This window comes from Strix aluco, chromosome 1 (genome assembly GCF_031877795.1).
Source record: "Strix aluco isolate bStrAlu1 chromosome 1, bStrAlu1.hap1, whole genome shotgun sequence".
Taxonomy (NCBI): domain Eukaryota; kingdom Metazoa; phylum Chordata; class Aves; order Strigiformes; family Strigidae; genus Strix; species Strix aluco.
In genome coordinates, this window is record NC_133931.1 from 162,981,835 (window position 1) to 163,000,856 (window position 19,022).

General features: G+C 35.6%; 1 protein-coding gene across 1 annotated transcript in view; it reads right to left on the reverse strand.

Moving 5' to 3' along the window:
* SUGCT (succinyl-CoA:glutarate-CoA transferase) overlaps positions 1–19,022 on the reverse strand; it is a 334,394-nt gene that overhangs the window by 277,951 nt on the left and 37,421 nt on the right. The window contains exons 7-8 of the mRNA XM_074850026.1: positions 12,655–12,746; positions 5,119–5,262 (exon numbers count right to left, since the gene is read on the reverse strand). Of these exons, the coding sequence (XP_074706127.1) occupies positions 5,119–5,262; positions 12,655–12,746 (236 nt within the window). The remainder of the gene's footprint in view (positions 1–5,118; positions 5,263–12,654; positions 12,747–19,022) is intronic.

Here is a 19,022-nt window from a genome sequence, read left to right on the forward strand (position 1 = left end):
AGAAATGTCTTCCTTTGGCTTCAAACTCTCTCCCCTATCCACTTCAGATAGCCATTTTGGTTTTTCTATGTATTAAAGGGGCATATTTTTTCCATCTCCTTCCTAGTCTTTCTCTAATTGATGACAGAGGTAACTCGACATAGGAAAATGAAGCTGCAACACATTCAGGCTTAGTTTCATTAGCACAAAAACAATAGTAGCAAAGACAAAAAGGCACAGAATTTACTGTCAGATAGCAAGCTAAAGAAGAAATTCCCTTGCAATATGGGTATGCACTCTTTTTACAGAGTAAAGGAAGCCACTAAATAAATCCAAGATCCAGTTGGAGTATGATCTACCAATGACTTTTTGCATAACTAATCATTAGAAATCACAACACACATTCCACAGAGGCCAATATTAAATTGAGTTACTGTCATGTTAGTATGGTCTTCTGGTCTATTCAATAAAATTCCGACTACTTAAAACGCCAAGGGATAAATTCTGTTCTTAGTTATACTGATGTCCTCAATGGAAATTATCAAGAATAGTAGCCAAGAAAAGTGTTTAATGCACAGTATATATTTAAAGAAACGTTCACATTAATTCAGATTTTATTATCTTTCCATATCAGAGCTATGCAGTGAAAAAGACATCTCCATACAGCGCATACACAATTATTTATCATGACAGAGATGAAGAATACAATGTTTTGCAAAGATGATGCTTTATAAGCTTGTAAAAAAGAACTGCTTATTCAAACCATACCCAAAAACAAGACAACTGTATAATAGTCCTCCTAGCTGGCCTCCGAAATCACCAGCAGCAATGACCTCTTAAAAAGCAGATTTTCTTTCTGTATTCAGTCAACTCACAGCTCTCAGTTAGCAAGCAGTGAAACAAGATACAGTCAAGACACCTGAACAGTATTTGAGATTGATATTTCTCACACAAGTTACTACTCAGGGATTCTGTGCTGTCATATATATCCTACAGGCAGTATGTAATTGTTACCAGTTTCACCTATACTCAATAATTTGTAAAAGACATGTCATGAAAGCCCTGAATAGAGAGCACTAAAAGCACTTAAACAGATAGCCTTATACACAATCATCTTGGGAAAAAGTGATGCAGGAACAAAAACTCATAGTTTCTAAATCTCACCATTATCTCAGTAAACTAACTGCCAAACTAAAGCACAAAGATGGAATATAGAAAATAATTTATACCAATTTGTTAGGCTTTTCTAAGGTCACTTCAAAATTTTGGGAAGATTAAGAGTTTGCTATGGCAAATACAAACTAAAACATAATAATCAGAAGCAGAGAAGTGTCTGATGAACAATCATATAATACAAACAGTATTAACCACATTATCCTGTCTGTGGAATCTGGGAAAAAAAATACACTCCAAAATTGCAGAAATGTTCAATGTAAAATACTTCTTGCAGACTTTCAATCCAAGAGAAACCAACTTATTACAGTATTTGTTGGAGCCTGGTTGTAATTAAATACAGGAAGGATATTAAAACTTCCAAGAGATTTTTTTTTTTAAGCCACAACAGAAGAAAAGGCACAATTGCATAATTGGAACCAAATCCAAAACCCACTTCCTTCTTATTTACTAGCATCATCTAAAGGACACTATTTAGATGCTGAAAGGTCTGGAGCTGACAACTGTAAATCATCTAAAAGTCAAAAATTTCAAAGGAATTGTATGACATGGGTTAAAAGTTTATAGATGAGAGATATAGAAAGTTAGTGCTCATTGCAAAACCACATCTTAGCAGTCACCGTATCTCTCTTGTCAATAAAAACCTAGAATTCTATATTGTGGGGAAAAAAATCCTCTTTGGTAGCAATAAGCTGCTGCTATAAAGCTATAGGGCAAAAATGTATGATATACAGAATTTGAAAGAAAGATGTCTTTTTAAGATATTCTAAAAATATAATTTCTTTAGAGAACAGGATTTTACTTATCATTTGGTTCTACACAGACCAGTTAAATACGAAACAAACTTGCCAGTCGGTGGGATATTTATTTAAAAAGCTTCAGATCGTTTTCATTGGCAGTTGAATTCAGGTCAATGCTCTTTGTCGCTACCATATCTGTGCAGGAAATTAGTATCACCAGCGTCCTCCAGCCCTCACTCCCCCCCCCCAAAAAAAAACATTAAATAATCCTCTTTCATTTCTATAAAGCATGCAGAAAAGTGATAGCACAGACATAGATGGATACGTACACACTAGGGGTTTTTTTCCATAAAATACACTGAGCATTTTTCAGGGATTTCTAATTACCTAAGTGCTTTAACCCTGCAGGTCTTTTCCCTTTCTGACATAGTCAAAGTCATCAACACTGCTCAATGAAGACATATGTACAGGCCAGCTTCACGGTTCTCAGTTCAGATGAAGGGATGGACAAAAGGTTCAAGCATGCTGCTGTATTAGCTCAGTGCATGAAATACTGACAAAAGCCAAGAGTTTCGTACAGGTCCCTGCTGTCGTAACGCTATTAATAGGAGGACGGTTCAGTAGTGCTTTTGTTTTACACACAGAAAAAAGATTCCTTTTTTCTCACTGGAAAATACTACACTCCAGTGACTCGCACTGAAGGAAAAGTTATCATGATGCATCTGTTTGACCTCTAGATCCCACCATTAATCAACTGCAACAAGAACCTTAACAAACTAAAAATCTACAACTTTAGGATCCTTATTGTTTTGGCAGAATCTGTGAGAGACTTCAAAAGGCCATTCTTTTTAAACATTCATCAAATGAAGAAGAGCTAGCTTTAGATATCTCAGCTTGGTATGTAAAACCATAATCCCTTTGAAAGCATGGATCTTTCAAGAACCTGATCGTATCGCAGCAATTATCTAACTTTCCTTTTAAAAAAAATTACCACCAGAAGTATTGCAAGAGCCATTTCTTGTAGGAAAACTAGCTGTTCTCAGAGAGACTGAGCTGTCAGTTATGTTTTTCTTCATTTTAACACATTTTTTTAATGGGAATGATCACATGGGTTTCTTTTTGGTATCCCAGCACCTCATCCATAAATATTTTTTCCAATTTAATAAATGTTCTCTTTACAGTCTCAGGCCAACACCCTAAAGTTAATTTGGACTGAATAGGGTTATCTAAAACAAAATAGCTGTTTTCTGAATATGGCTCTATTCCAAAATACCAACTTATTTCAGTTTCATTTACTCAACACTAAAGTAAATAAAAACACTTATTTTGCAATAAGAGTATGCATGTATGGAATTACTTCTTAACTTTTGGATAACTATAATTTGATAACAAGAAATCAATCATCAATAAAAAAATAATAAAAAATCACTAAACTGTCCCTTCACCATTTAGTACTCCTTCAGCTAAACACATAGAAGTCAAACAACACATATCATGATTTTTTCACTAACATCTATCCCAAGTCTTCACTGCCTTTCTTGTGTAAGCCAGTGAGTGGCCTAACGAATGATGATGTGGAACTTCAAATGGAAATTTTGCAATATGAGAACACTTTTGTACATAGCCAAGTCTGTCCTAACCAAGGAAAAAGATTCTAAAGACAAATGAGATGACAATGTAAGGTGAAATAAAATTAGAGAGTTACAGCAACACTCAACGTCAACTGTTCTTATATTCAGCATTTGATAAAATACTAAAAAATAATCAAGAAGGCTCCATTAAAAAAAAAAAAAGCAAAAAGCAGTGGAACAAGGAATCAAAAAATAACAAGAGTTACTCTGGAAATTAATAGAAATTACCAGAAGTCCTTTTAATAAAAATTAGAAATTACAAAGGTCAAGGAGAAGTTGCCATAATATAAAGCACTGTGATACTTTAAACAAAAAAAATACTTCCATATATATACAAAATATTTAATAAGAGTTTAACATACATTTAAATTTTTTTCTAAACCTTATTACATTTTTCAAACACAGACACAACATTTACAAACATACATAAGTATGATGAAAAGCTCAGTCCTTACAAACATTTCTGAAACAAATGAAAAATTCTTTGTTGATTTCAGCAAGGGCTTCCCCTCCTTTCCAGATCTGATTTCAGTAGGTATTTAAACAAGAGCAGTAGGTATTAAAACAAGAGCAACTTCAATCATTAGTCCCAACATTATTATCATACTATAACGTAGGTGGGAAGGAACCTTTGGAGGTCATCCTGTCCAACCTCCTGCTCATACCAGGGACAACATTTTGCGCAATGGGCACTCTATCTTCTCTCAACTGTACTGACTGGTATAATGTGTAGAAAAACACAACTGAATAAAGATGAAAAGAACAAAGCACTTCAGTAGCTTTAACAGTACTGCGTACAGTTTTGATGAACGTTTTAAAACGTACACAAAAATTCCTATGCACCAGATACCCAGTTGCTACCAGCAGGTATCTACATCAGCAAGACAACATACCACCCGATGGTATGCACCTCATACCAACATCACTTCATTTTTTGTGAATTATAAATCATTGCACCAATGGTGCTTAAATGTTCAAAGGCAATTTAAAATTCTCATTCCTCGTGGTATATGGTGTACCTTTCATGACCAAAACATCTTTGTCTTTACAATTTTGATGAGATTTCTCTTTAATGTGACTAGAGAAAATGCTGCATCTTCAAGATTACTTTATTCTTTAATTCCCAAAGCCAAAAGGCAGACCTCCTAGATTATATTACTTTTGACACTTGGGTGATACTTGATTACTCTGGGTGATTTTGCACAATTCAGTCATTCTGGTAGTAATACTACCCAGTGTCAAGGCCTCCCTTCCAACAGTGGTTTCACCATTTATGTTTGTCTATCTCAAATTATCTACTATAACTGTTACTTACAATCTCAGGGATATTATAAACCTTGATTAACCCATGTTTTCAAACAACACGGAGGACCTTTGTAAAAAGTGAAAATCAAACGCAATACAGTAGCAACTATAACCATGTCATATAAAATGGTCACTTCCAAAGTGGCAGAATAAGGAGATTGTCACTAATGCCATTTCTGTCATTATTACTGTTGTCATTAGTTGTACTAATTTGCATTAATTTATGTCAAAATGGTACTCTTAGGTTCAAACACCTTCACAACTAAAAGCAATTTTTTTAAAACTCCTACCTGAGATGACAAGAGATTGCAGTCAATGTGCAGTCCTTTCCCCGTCTTATACCTCTGAAGTAAACCAGCCATAATTGCTCCATATGTATACAACCCAGTAGCAAGATCTGTCATGGCTACTCCTGGTCTAACTGGCTCACCATCCTAAAGAAAAAGAAGAAAACACCCCAAGACAAAACAAGACAAACAAAACAACAAAAAAAAAAAAAAAGGAGAAAACAAGCAGAGGCAAAACATTACTTTTTGTTCTAGTACATTCTATGCAAGACTCATCTGAAAAAAATGTTTAAGTTTCTGCATTGCAAACTGAAATAAGAGTATCTTTGAGTGAACTGAAGTATAAAAACTACCACCTAAAACCAAATATACTTGCAGTACCTACACAATACTGTAACTTCATAATGCTGCAGACTGCAAATTGTGAATGATTTATTACGCTACTTTTTGCCCTAAATGCTTCAAACTCACCAACACTAAAAGGAAAGAGATACTGTTAGGGACAAGAGAATCCAGTGAAAACTGAATTTCATGATGCCTAGAAGCCAAAGATCTAAAGGATTTCCACAGTTTGCTAAACGGGGTGCATGTCTGTTTGAAAGGCAGAACCATACTGCGTTGCTCTTCTCACTCTCTTTTTCTCCCTCCTCTTCTGGCCCTGCCCCAGCCAAATCTCAGTTTTGTATTTTCCAGTATACACACTGCAGGCTTCTAGTAGGAAAACAAAAACAACTTTGTTTTCTTTATACATGTACACATTACACATGTAAATACATGCAAATTCTTGGCCATCTGACCAATAATCACTGTAAAGTTGTTGGTTCAGATACCCTTTTCAGTATGACATCCCTGTTTCTGACATCAAGGGAAGAATCTTCATTTTAGATCACGTGTTTTAGAACTTCCCTAATCATTAGCATTAAATACGGCCCCTCTGCAATCAATGTCAAAATGAACTTCTAATTTCAGTCAAGGTAGGCTTTTACTATAGGAACTTAAAAGTGCTTCCTCTGAGATGTTCTCCCATGTCCTGCTTTGAAAAGTCTGAGCTCAGATGCTCAGATTCTGACAACAATTGCTTGCCCTGAAGTACAGTCCACAAATAGCAACGCAAAGCTAATGGAACTGTTTCAGAGTTTTAGCACCTAAGTCAGTCTGCCATAAGCCAACTTAAAATCAGGATAATTGATAAACAATAACTGTTTGTCAAAGTTCCCATAAATGCCTTTAAGCTAATCTATCATCAATTCAACAAAATTGAATTTACAGAATTACTTTAATTAGTCATGTCTAAACTGCTAAGTGTAATCACACTTTAAGATTGCAAGCAAATTATGTTTACTGATAATTACTAAAAAAAAATGTCTTGGTTTCACATAATTTGAACCTTTTTTTCACCATTTTTTTTTCTTTTGCACTCCAACAAGGTTTACCTAAGTTCGATACTGAGTCAAAGTCGAAGTCGATACTTTTTACAAGTTAAAAATTGTTTTAAGAAAAATATTATCATATTGCATTATCAATTGCAGTAATAGGTCAGTTCTGGGATAAAAAAGCAATAGTACAATATTTTCTATGTAAGATGGAAAAGGCTGCTATTTTATTCATATCATAAATGTGACTAAACAAAATTATAAAATCTGTATGAAATATGACAATTTTTTTAAACTCTCAGTTACTTCTTTCAAACTGCAGTAAGGATTAATCTGTGACTATCTATAGCCTAGATATAAGGATGTGTATAAACTACACATCCTTAAGTTAACACTGCTTTAGGAAGTACTTCTTTTTTGAAGAAACTCTTACTCCTTCCTTCTCCACGCTCTATGCTAAGCTACTCCAGCTTCCCAATAGAAAGGACAACTCAAAGGTTCCATCCATTTACCACTCTCCTTATACCCAACTGTGGGGGAACACAGAAAAGGAAGTTCTTTATTTTTATATGCACAGGCCTACTGAGAAAACTAATTAGCATGAGAAGTTTTTTGCTCCTCAGAGATATCACTGAGAAATACAAATGAAAAACAACAATGTTTCCCCTATATTGTCTGCTGCAAGTTCTCAGTTTGTTAAATTATTCTTTCTTCATTACAGCCAAGACGCTGGGATGAGAAGAAATCAAAAAAACTTGAGATTTTGCAAACAGATGTGCAGCAACATTCTTATTTTGAAAACACTTCCCACTGTTTTCAAAGGGTCATTAATTTCAGCCTTGATGAAGAAAACTACACTTTGAACATATGAAAATCAGGACTCTCTCAACAGATTGCTACATATGAATTTGTCTTCTCAAGCCTTGATTCCAGCACTTTCCTCATCAAGTACTTGAACTACCTAACGTTTTAAAGCAAACACTTCCTTTGCCTCAGTAAAAAGTTCACCTTTATTTCTAAAAATACTTTCACAATTTCCCCTTACAGAACACTCCTACAAACTACTAGCACTATACCACTATGTTATTTTTAACACATTTGCTTTACTTCATCCTAACACTTCACAACCTATAATTCTGCAGCAGTCCACACAATTTCTACTCTTCCTTGGCCTTTCTACCAAGATCCATGAGTAGCTGCCATTTTTCACCCTTTAAGCAGATTCGAATGCCCACCTGTGCCATAAACCAGCCTTTCTGTGGCAGGGTGCATAGATGTAAGTAGTGTGAAATGGATTCATTCAGGTTTTCATCTCTATCCTGCAGAACAAGGGAGATGAAGCTGCTTTATATGAAGGATAAAGCTACACACAGAGAAATACCGTCCTTTGGACGGAGCTTCTGATAGCACAGGTGTGTAGCTAAAGTTATACTGCTTCCCTGAGCAAAGTAAAGATCTATACAGTAGCTTTTATTCAAGCGAATTATTTTAAAAGTAACAACAACCACCACCACCCCTGCCAGCCAAAAGTAGTATTACTGCTCTGGTAGAAGGACAAAATGAGGCCCTACTCAGGGAGAAAGTGCTTTAAGCAAACCAAGCTGCCATACTGGGTTGAATCTTAATTAGGGGCAGCACCAGGACATGCCCTTTTCTCATTTGAAAAGATGAAGATTCACTCCAGTACAGCAGACGTTTTCTTCCATCACTGCACTTTGCTATTGCTCAATCTTACCACCAGTTTACATTTTTATTTCTAATTTTTGCTGTTTACTAAATTCCTTACGGTTTGTCAACACATTCTGGCCCAGAGATAGCCACAACACATTTCGGAAGCTTCCTTTTCTGAGTCTTTTTTTTTTTGCCTTCTGACATAATTTCTCTTCCCAAACTTACACCAGTAATATAAAAATGATCCATTAAAAATAGAAATTGTTCTGAAATGACATGCTTAATAAAAGTATTCTAAGTCCAGTAGTCTTTACAGATGGGAAATAGCTGCTGAAGCTAATATGAACCAGCAATGGCTATATTTTTCAACAGCTCTGAGCTATACACCATGTGTACTCTTTTGTTGCAGTTTGTTTGGTTTTAAGCTGAAGAATGGCCCCTCTGGTATTGTAGATCCCAATCATGTCTTGCTGTCTCGTGTTCAGTAAAACAAAAATGTTTCTTCAGCAAGAAAGAATGCACCACCATAAAGATACTCTGAACAGTGAAAATAGCATGTAATAATCCACTTGGAGATGGAAGGGGATTTGTATCCAAATTGGTTTTTATTTAATTAATTTCAAGTTATTGCCTTAATGAGTCGGAAATTTCCATCCAAGGGGTATTCATCTGGCACTGATGTATCTATTAAGTAAAAGTTTTCTGTTCGTCAAATATGAATGTGGTGTTTAACCAGGAAATATCTATAAATTATGTCGTCCAGGACAATAAAAGTGTCATCAGTGTAAACTTTGTCCTTTTTAGCATATTTTAATTTATGTAAAGAAAAACTGAATGTGGCCTGAAGCAACTACTTTCATTCAAAATGGGTTTGTTGTACAGATTTACACAAAACAGATTCCCCACTATTGCTTGCAAATTTTCATAAACACACTAGAATTTCAAATTTCACAGGTGTCATACATTTCTAATACAGAGGTAATCAAGCACATGTGCAAAAGCTTGAACTCCATGCAGGTTTCTGCACATGAAAACATGGTTTAAAGATGGCATTCTACTGCACACTGAATGTGTGTGCAGCAAAAACAACACTAGAACTAATGCGGTTGTTTGTGCCTGTAACTTTGCAATGCCTCAGAAGTTATTGCTGGATTTCAAGGTTCAGAACTTTGCTCAGAAGCATTTCAAAGAAATCAGCGTTAAGTCATTTCAGTAACAACATTTCCTAGCAAAAGAAGAAAAACAAGCTATTCAGAAATTCTTTATGTAGGAATCTTCTCTCAGATCTTAGAAATCAGATGTATAAAGCATATGATCTTGTTTCCCTTTCAAGAGGTTTCTACTGTGTGCCAAATGTGGTATTATTGCATATCCGTGGTGCATTCCTCATTTGTATTACACTAACTTTATGTCCTTAATAAAAAGATAACCTGTATAAAACACCCACATTTTAGTCAGAAACTTCTATCTCTTCCACTGTGATCTCTTTACTGCCTCAAAAATTATAGTGTCACATGAAATACAAAGTATTGAAGAAAATGAATGTTACATACAGAGCAGACTTAATAAAGGTTTAAGTTTTGCTCAAAATCCTGTGTTGCTAATAGATTGATTTCATGGCTTAATCATAAGACTTTACTGACTGGAGGCACGGCCTCAGTATGCAATAAAGTTACGTGATCTACAACAGTAAACTGCTTTCTGAGGCATTAAATCAGTAGCCAGATGGTTGGAACAAACTAAAATTTGCAACACGGAATTTCTCTAAGTTAAAATGGAATATTATACTGCTGTTAGTTCTATCCATTTTTCAAATGTCAGATACAGGACACAGTTTTAGTATCCCATTATTAAAATGCTTTGTGAGTGTTGTGGTTTAACCCCAGCCAGCAACTAAGCACCACGCAGCCTTCTGAGCTGTAAATATGTATTAACATATCTCAAAATTAAGCACCTCAGTGATGTATGTCGATGTTTTGTTGATGCTGCTCAAATTCATTATAATTTGTCTTCTGCATCAGCTGATACCTCTAAAACCATCCTTCAAGCACATTCAATGGCTTGTTTACTGAAGGGCACTTTCCACAGAGCACTGTTATATTGATGTTATGCTGATTATCTATAGCTACCGCAATGCAATACAAAACCAACATCATCTAACTGTTTTTTTTATAAGACTGTTTTCACTTTTATTTAAGAAAAAAAAAATCATACTCCAGTTTACTAGGGTACGCTTCAAATGATCATCTTACTTTTAGTATATTAATTACATGTTATCTGGTCAAGAAATAATTCAAGGTTTAGCGAAGAAAAACAGCATGAAAAAGTGAGTAAGATTCTTTTTTCATCTTTACTTTGGCCACTTTTCTACATGCTGACTGAAACAAGGTTTTCTACTTTTTTCAGAGCTAGTTTTGTGGAATTTTAAGCACAACTCAGTCACATGAACATAAATGTAGAATGTGGAAGACTTTGCTATTAATAATACATGGTTATTTCAAAGTAACTTTCAAACAAGCACACAGTATGATTTTAAAGGCACTTGAGTAAGTTTTCACTACAACAACAAAAGGCACATTTGCTTCTTTGGAGACACTGACCACTTAAGTCTTTGAAACAAAACTGACTCTCTATACATCAGAAAATGGTTTTGAGAAAGTGATGAAATAATACATGACCAACTTCAAATAAAGAAAAATAAGAAGCAAGTTTAAACATGTTTATTTTAATTATGCAAGAGAATGACTAAGTTTGAATGAATTGTAAAAAGCCCCCAGTGAGTAGATGAAACTGTTACTAACAATGATTAAATGATTCCTATGATTATATTGCCTCAAGTCCTGGTGAGGTGATGCGAACATCTGGAACTCCAGTGTAGATCTTAACACAATGTTTTAATAAAATCCATCTTCATAATGGACACTGAGGACTGTTACCCTCATAATACAATTTACATGCAGTTATTCAATATAACACTTGTATTTTCTGCCATTCATATAAAATTGAAAAGCTTTACAAAAGTCCTGGGTTTTTTTCAATTTTTCAACATACTTCCCTTTATTCATGTGGTACTAACAACATTTGTCCCTTTCTAACAGTTCATACTCCCACTTAATTTTGTTTGGTGCATTTTGAGGTGTGCGTGAAGTTTCTGGCATTCTACTGAAAGTATTAACCTTCACTCTACACACACCAGGGTCAGAATGTAAAAATTACTCAGACTACAATTACTGTGATCTGTCATTGCCTATTGTGTATGTGCACTATACATTTGAAGAGAAGTACCTGTAAGGACTGCACTCAACTTCATGTCTTCTCGTGTTCTGAGATGGGACATACTATGAGTGTGCAACATTAACATGGCAGCAATTGGCAGACGTTCTTAGGACACTAGGCATGAGATGTTTCAGCTTCCTTGGTCAAACAATGCTTGACTTTTTTTTCTTCCTTTTTTTTTTTTTTTTTTTTTTGATAGAAAGGAGGACTCTGGTAACAATAATTGCCACGAGCACAGAGTTCTGATGTTTGCCATTGTTCTCAGCAGAAAACAAGTCTATTGGCAGAATATCAATCCTACAGTAGAGTTATGTCCAGATCATGCATGGTTAGCTTTCAACAACCATGAATATCTGACACTAAGTACAGAAACTTGACAAACTCCTTGTTTATCTAGGGCATGCAAGTGTCATGCTTTAAAGATCTGCACTACTGCTTACAGAGTATCAGGAGCACCACCACAGAAGACTATCTAGTGTTTATGATGCATAGAACAGACTTGTAACATTATCTCACTTGAGCAGTGACATTTGGAGACCACATTCCCTGCATCTGTAGGTGGTTCAAGACAGCTTAAGTAAACCACCTCTTTGACCAACATTTTTCTGAGGTGAAGACACACATTCTATGTATCCCTGGAATCCAGATACTAAACTACCTCTGTAATGCTTCCTGCACTACTGCAACTACCAAAGATTTTGGATATCAGTGGGAATAGCAGCACATAAAGCTTTTCCAGAACCACTAATGGCATCTCTCTGCTGGATGACTGAAAAGACAGTTTGTCAGAGTAATATGGATGGCTCCCCAGTTCCCTCTTTTAAAGAGGGAATATCGATATCAAAGCATGGATGAGACTTCCCACACATATGTATGATTCCATCATTCACTTGTCAACAGTGTCCACTGCAGTTCTTGAAGTGACTACAAGTGGCCATTAGCAGGTTAGCACACAGTGTCAATTTATTCACCAGAGATTTAGGATACCATTTTTCTTCCATTTTCTGTTTCTCAGGCATTGGCTTTGCAAGCCTGGAGTGAGATACCTGAAGGACATAAGCACTATCATTTTGTTATATTCCCAGAGATAAGACCTCTTGTTAGACTCAGGAGGGCATGCATAACAGATGTGTTAGCATAGGCTAACATGCTCCATGAGGCATCAAGTTACAGCACATGGCATAAAGATTCTACTCAGTTTATAAGTTGAGCACCATACCTCATGCCCTGTGATATGCATGAGACCAGAAACAGCAGCTGCAATGGAGTCATATCCACCTCTCTGAACCATTGGACCAGTCTGACCATAACCTAAAATAGAAAGAGAACAATTAGTAATTCAATCAAGGACAAGTACAACATAAACACGTACTACTATTTTAGTACAAAAAGGAACCAACGAGTATTTCTCATCAGCTTTTGTTCACAAGTTGTCCAGATTGTACAAACAATGAATGCTGTTGTATCCTATTCATTCCCGCACATTTTTAAGAGTAAACGGCTGAATTTATCCTGTGAGTGTTGATGCTGTGTTTGATCTTAATTCTAGACAGATTCCTGGCTGTGCCATGTTTCATTCACTTTGGATAGAATTCCTTTTTTTAATTTGTTGGGTCAGTTGAGGTGGGATTCAGATGTCATTTCAGAGGCTCTTTGGTATCTCCACAGGCCTCTAAGTGCTGTCCAACAGGGCCCGTGTTGCCTGTGTGATATCTCCACTCTGCCATAAAGATATCTTGAATACCACAAACAATACTAAAATCATGACACTATGGTTTAGACACATGAATTGTTCCTCCCTTACTTTTCTGACTTGATTCCACATCTAAACAGAGCTACCTTCAAAATAAAACACTGCTTATAAAAGGCTGGCCCTTTAGCAAGTACACACAATATGTTTACCAAGAGTTAGTAATAACAAAATGCAAAATACAAAAAACTTTTATGGAACTACATACAGTTTTGTTCAGCTACAGAATTAATTTAGAATTAACAGCTGTAGCCAGAAGGATGCTCTCTTGTTTTCCTCTGCTTTAACTCATCATATTCTCCTAACAACCTCTCCAGTGAGGAGGTCATGCAGGATCAGCTGAAGAGGTCACAAATCCACATATCAAACCTATTTCCCTGGCAGGGATTATTGCCTCTCGGTATAACCCAATAATTTAGTGTTCAAATTGGAGGCAGTTAATGTACTGGGCCTGTACAATGTAATGACATTAAGTGGTCAAAAAGCCAAGTCTGGTTTTCTTTTACGGAACCGGTGACCACCAACACAGAGGGAAGAAGTCAACAGGGAAGGAGCAACACGTTTGGTTGCTATTACTCGAACTAATAGAAACTGTCAGAGCCATTAAGAATCAGATTTAAGAGCCTCTCCTCCTCAAAGATGTAGCAAATTCAAAAGCTAGTCTCAATCTTTCTTCTCCCTTTTCAGATTATCTCTAGGAAAAATCCCCTAATTACAGGAGCAAACAGTTAAGAGATATTTGTCACAGACAAGATGTCAGGTTTGGCTAGCACTTTTAAGGCAATGTTTCTGTATTACTCTTAACTGTGAGGACAGTATTAAAATAAAAATATATCAACATATACTGCAAGATAAAAATTCCTGAATCTCTTAAATTCCTTGTAATTATTCTCCCAAATAATCATCTTTATATACAGTCTGTTTGGTAGACGTTGACAGTCTAAACATTAGCTTTGTTGATTACAGCACACAAAAATCATTACTTACTCATTGGAGTAATCTTTCTCAGTTCCTCCACTTGGACCAATGCTCTTATATACAAAATTCATAAATGACTTCTAATGTACAGTGCAAGAGAATAACTATCACTTCAAACTGGAGTTGAAGCACTTTGTTACTCCAAGTAATATTAAGTAAATCATACCAAGCAACCGATATCCACTAGACATACAGATTTCTCCATTGTACCACAAACTATCTTAATTACCTGATATTTTTCTGGAGACATCAGATCCACACTGTGCAAAGCTGAGGTGGAACTCAACTTCTACACTCAGTGGTACAGGGAATATCAGAAGACTACAGCCAGCACATTGACTTTGTCAATGTAGCCTCATTCAAACATTTTGGAAGAAAGGTTTCAATAAGTTTCTTATGGTCAAATCTGTATCTTATTGTCTTTGCTACTCACAAGAGAGGAGGAAAAAACCTACCAGTTTACCCAGTTTTATTCAAAATCACGTCTCTGACAACAGCTGACTGTGAGACCCTAAAGAGCAACTCGTGACATTTCCTTTCCTATTTACACACTTAAGTTTACAGAAAATAACAGCGGTTTCATTTTCAAACATAACAGGACTAGCAAATAAAACATGGTGGATCCACCCAAAAACGCTCTGAGGGGCTCTAACTAAGCATATACTATTATCTCATTGGAATGAACTGTAGCATTAAAACCATTTAAATGTGTGGGGCCACTTCAAAAACAAGATCTTGCTCAATTAAAAAAAATACCCAAAACAACTTTAATTGAATAGTGAAAAGCATATTGAAGTAAGTGAGAAATTATGTACTGGCCTCAATTATTAAGAAAGAAAAGACATCTCAACACATCTGCTCACACAAATGTTTTCATAAACAGAAAACATCTGAAGATTAAGCATTTAGTATGTAGACAGAACAACTATAAATGCTTTGCAATGCTCTTCTGGTAAGGACAAAGATCCATTCCTCTAACACTATATTCAGGAAAGGTGACAGGCAACAAGTCATGCACTTTTTTAGTCGTATTTTAGAAATATAATTTTTTAAGTCCTTTTCATGCATTGTAACAGCCTGGTTTCAAAATAAGAATTTGTATTTAATGGCTTTCTGGTTAAAATTAGAGATTCTAAGGAGTATTTAATGAGTTTTCACAGGTCTCAATAGATTAAAAAGAAAAAAATACATCATTCTGCTTTTGATCTGAATTCTGAACTGACAAAATCTGTTGTCATTGGAAATGGTTTGCCCCAGTAACTACAGACACATAAAATGCCTGGAAGAAGAGGTAGCCATCTAACTCGAAGAGTTAAGTGACAAATAGCTACTTCTAAAAATGAAAGATCTCATTATCCAGACAAAAATCAAAGGCTGAACATTATTATTCTAGTAAACGACACAAGTCAATGGGCCAGCCCAGTGCAGACGTTTTACAAATAACTATGAACGCAAATACAAAAAGTTTGAAAGAGAGCACAAAATTACATTCAGAAAGTTTTCAGCCTGGTGCACAGGTCTCACCATAACTCTAATATATACACATATATATGTATATATATATGTGTGTGTATATATACATAAAAATATATAAAACAACTTCTTAAAGATATAAAAATGCCACCCAAAGTTTATGTTTGTCCAAATACCCCACGTTCTCTCACACTTGAATTCAGTATGCAAAAGCGTAAATTTGCAGTTACACGTGCTTAACCCTAAATATAGGTTCCTCTTTAATATAACGTAGTTAACGGCTTATCAAGTTTAGATACAACGGAAAATACTTCAGGCTAAAAGGATAATCCCTACTGAATACTGAAAGAATAGACTTCACAGCGATGGTCTCTGAAGAGGAAAGAAGGCAACTGATCACACTCTTGCTCTGAACTGCCCTCTAGTGGAGTTTACCTCCTTAGGCTACAGTCAGTGTTTAAATAGTCTCTACCAGTAGAGAATTTATTTTAGGCCCTTAAGTTCAGTGAATACATTTTTATTTTGGGGATATATTTCAAAGGAGAGACAAAAGAATTTAAAACTTAATTTAATAAAACTGAGAATTTTCTAAATCATTTCAGCGGGAGAGGGAGCTGCATAGATGTGTAATCTGCTGTAAAGCTTTAGATTTGTGTAAAACGAAATCTGGAAAGAACAAAAAGTTGCTCTCCCCCTAAAACCCTATTCAGCTCCCAAAATCCCTATTCTAGACCTTGCACTAGGAAGGCACAATTTATTCTGATACCTGCCATATCCTCATGTCCCTAAATCTCAAAACTGATGCAATATGAGCTGGTTTGCTCTACTGCAAAATGTACACCAGTTTCGCAATCAGACTGGTTACAAGATGTAATAACCCCTAGTCAGATCTCCAAGTGCCTCCTAAAAATTGTCATTATCAAAGCACTATTTAATCTGCATAGCAAGCATTTGAAACCATCAGAAACACTAGCTGTCCACTAAAGGACTATTTGCTTATTCGGCATTGTCACACCTAAATCTTCCCGTTCTTGTCCTGACCCTGCAGCCGAGTCTGTCTTCTACATAAGAAAGTATACTTTTATCTTCTTTACCTTTTTGTGAGCAAGAAAAATCCAACTGGATATGAGACAAGTATGAAAGAACAAGTTGCACTGGCTACTTTGTGTCAGATTAAGGGTAACACAGGCCTTTATGGCAGGCATTTACAAAGTGAACGCCACAGCTTTCCACCAGCAATCCTGTATCCTTATCTCAGACAAGAATGGAGAAAACGACCTTACAGGCTATATTTAGCATCCTCTGAAAGTTTTTCAGAACTTTCCAAGTGGTTAAAGACAAATTTGCAGCTGAAAATTTTGAAAGAATATTCTTAACTAAGATCTCCACCATCTCTCTGTGTTAATCTGCAGCATAACATACAGTGTCTGAATATTCAAAATGGGGCATGCTTAATGTGACATAAAAAAGGATATACCTCTGTTCCCATATCTATTTGTTTCATATCTGGGGAAATACGACAATTAAAGTTGCATAAAATAAGGCAGCTAATATGGAAAAATGCAGCTCACAGCTGTTCTAACAGAGCTTTCAGTTGTGTGATGTTAATCTTTGATACAGAGCAACAAGAGAAGACTCAAGATGCCTAAAAAATAGTTACGTAGCAAAACTAAAAGATAATCATGTCAAGATAAACAGCAAATTATAATAGCACTAAGATCACCATCACTAGCTGGGGGCATTACAGAAGTAACTTTAACCAAAATATTAATTGCAACTGATTGAAGATTCATTTGGCAAAATGAATTGAAACAAATAAATTTACCATAAATATTGGCAATATACACCCATCCCAATTAAAACTAAGAGTGAGACTGCTGCTATTACCTGATTAAATACATCGTTATTAATACATCACAATTCCTGACAAAGGGAAGGACTGAAAGTATTTCTTTCACCCAGATTTTTCTAGCTGGATCAGAGAGACCTAGTAAAATAAAGAGTCTTCAATGGGAAATAAATCTTAGCTACTTCTCTAGGGTTGGTGTGACATTCCTGCTCTGATGAAAGGGGGCCAATTAGTCTGAAATACAGAAGTCAGCTCTGACACAATGAAGCTAATCAATTCTGTGCTTAGTGTACAAGTGCCATGTGATGGCACTCAAGCTTTGGAACATACCACAGAAAAAAATGATAATATTTGCAGGCATCATGTGGGACAAAAGTTTGGGAAAAAATAACATGTCATAACAAACTACTGCTAGTTTATCCACTTTAAAATGGTCAATATATTTATCACATAAGAGAGACATACTTTGCTTTGGAAACCACCCTAAATGATTCTGTTCTGAGAGACAAAAATAAATATTATGAAGTGAGAAAGGTCAGGCTGAAGATTAGGAAAAATGTAATAACAGTAAAAGCTGTTAGACTGCACAAAAGTGTTATTAGTGAAGCTGCCAAATGCCAGATGCTCAAAAATGTCACACTAAATTTAAAAATGCTAGCAAAAACTGTTTCCAAAAAGAACTCTGTTAGAAAAACAGACTAATGTGTCTTTCCAGGTTTAGCTTTATAATACCATGTCAGCTACAACATAGCTTTATTTTATTTTTGCCAGATGACAGTGGGATTTTTAGCTACATTTATGGCAGACATTCTTCATAAATTTTAAGAAAGCAGGCAAACCAAATAAACAACTTTGTCCCAGACAAAGTTCCATGTGTCTGTAGATCCTATGCTATTCCAAGACGTGTACTGAACACACATTTGGACACCCCATTTCCTTGCTTAGGAGTTACTGACGATATGATGACAGGATTCCTAACGTGTATAAAAACAATTCATTTCAGCTAGGAGCTGCCTGAAAGCATCTGGGATAAACAGACACCAATGTGTTGCAATATCACTTAAAGGACAACCACCCTAAAACCAATATTTTTATGTAGGTTACCTTAGATTCATTTGGGATTTTTACAAAGGTTTGCAAAAATCCTTCTTCATTTCTCAGGTTGTTGTGGATTTGATTTGTATTTTATGAAATCTAACACCTTCCCCAGACTAGTGGGTCACAAACACAGTTTGCACCTTCCACAAAACAACAGAGAAAGAAGTAAATCTTAAAAAATTACTAAAGCCACAGGAACTGGAAGGGAGACAAAAGAACTCGTGCAACACCTGAAGATGCTACCTTCATTTCTTCAATACAATTTGCTTTCAAGCTAATGATGGCCCCGTAATTAATTGCTACAGGGAAGTCTGAATATGATTTTCTGTGTCATAAAAAGAAAGGTCAGCATTTCTCATTATGACCTTTCTTCAAAATATTTGTATCACATGCTAGAGAAAACCAAAAGCCATCATTTCTGCACTTCTTCATGATTTGA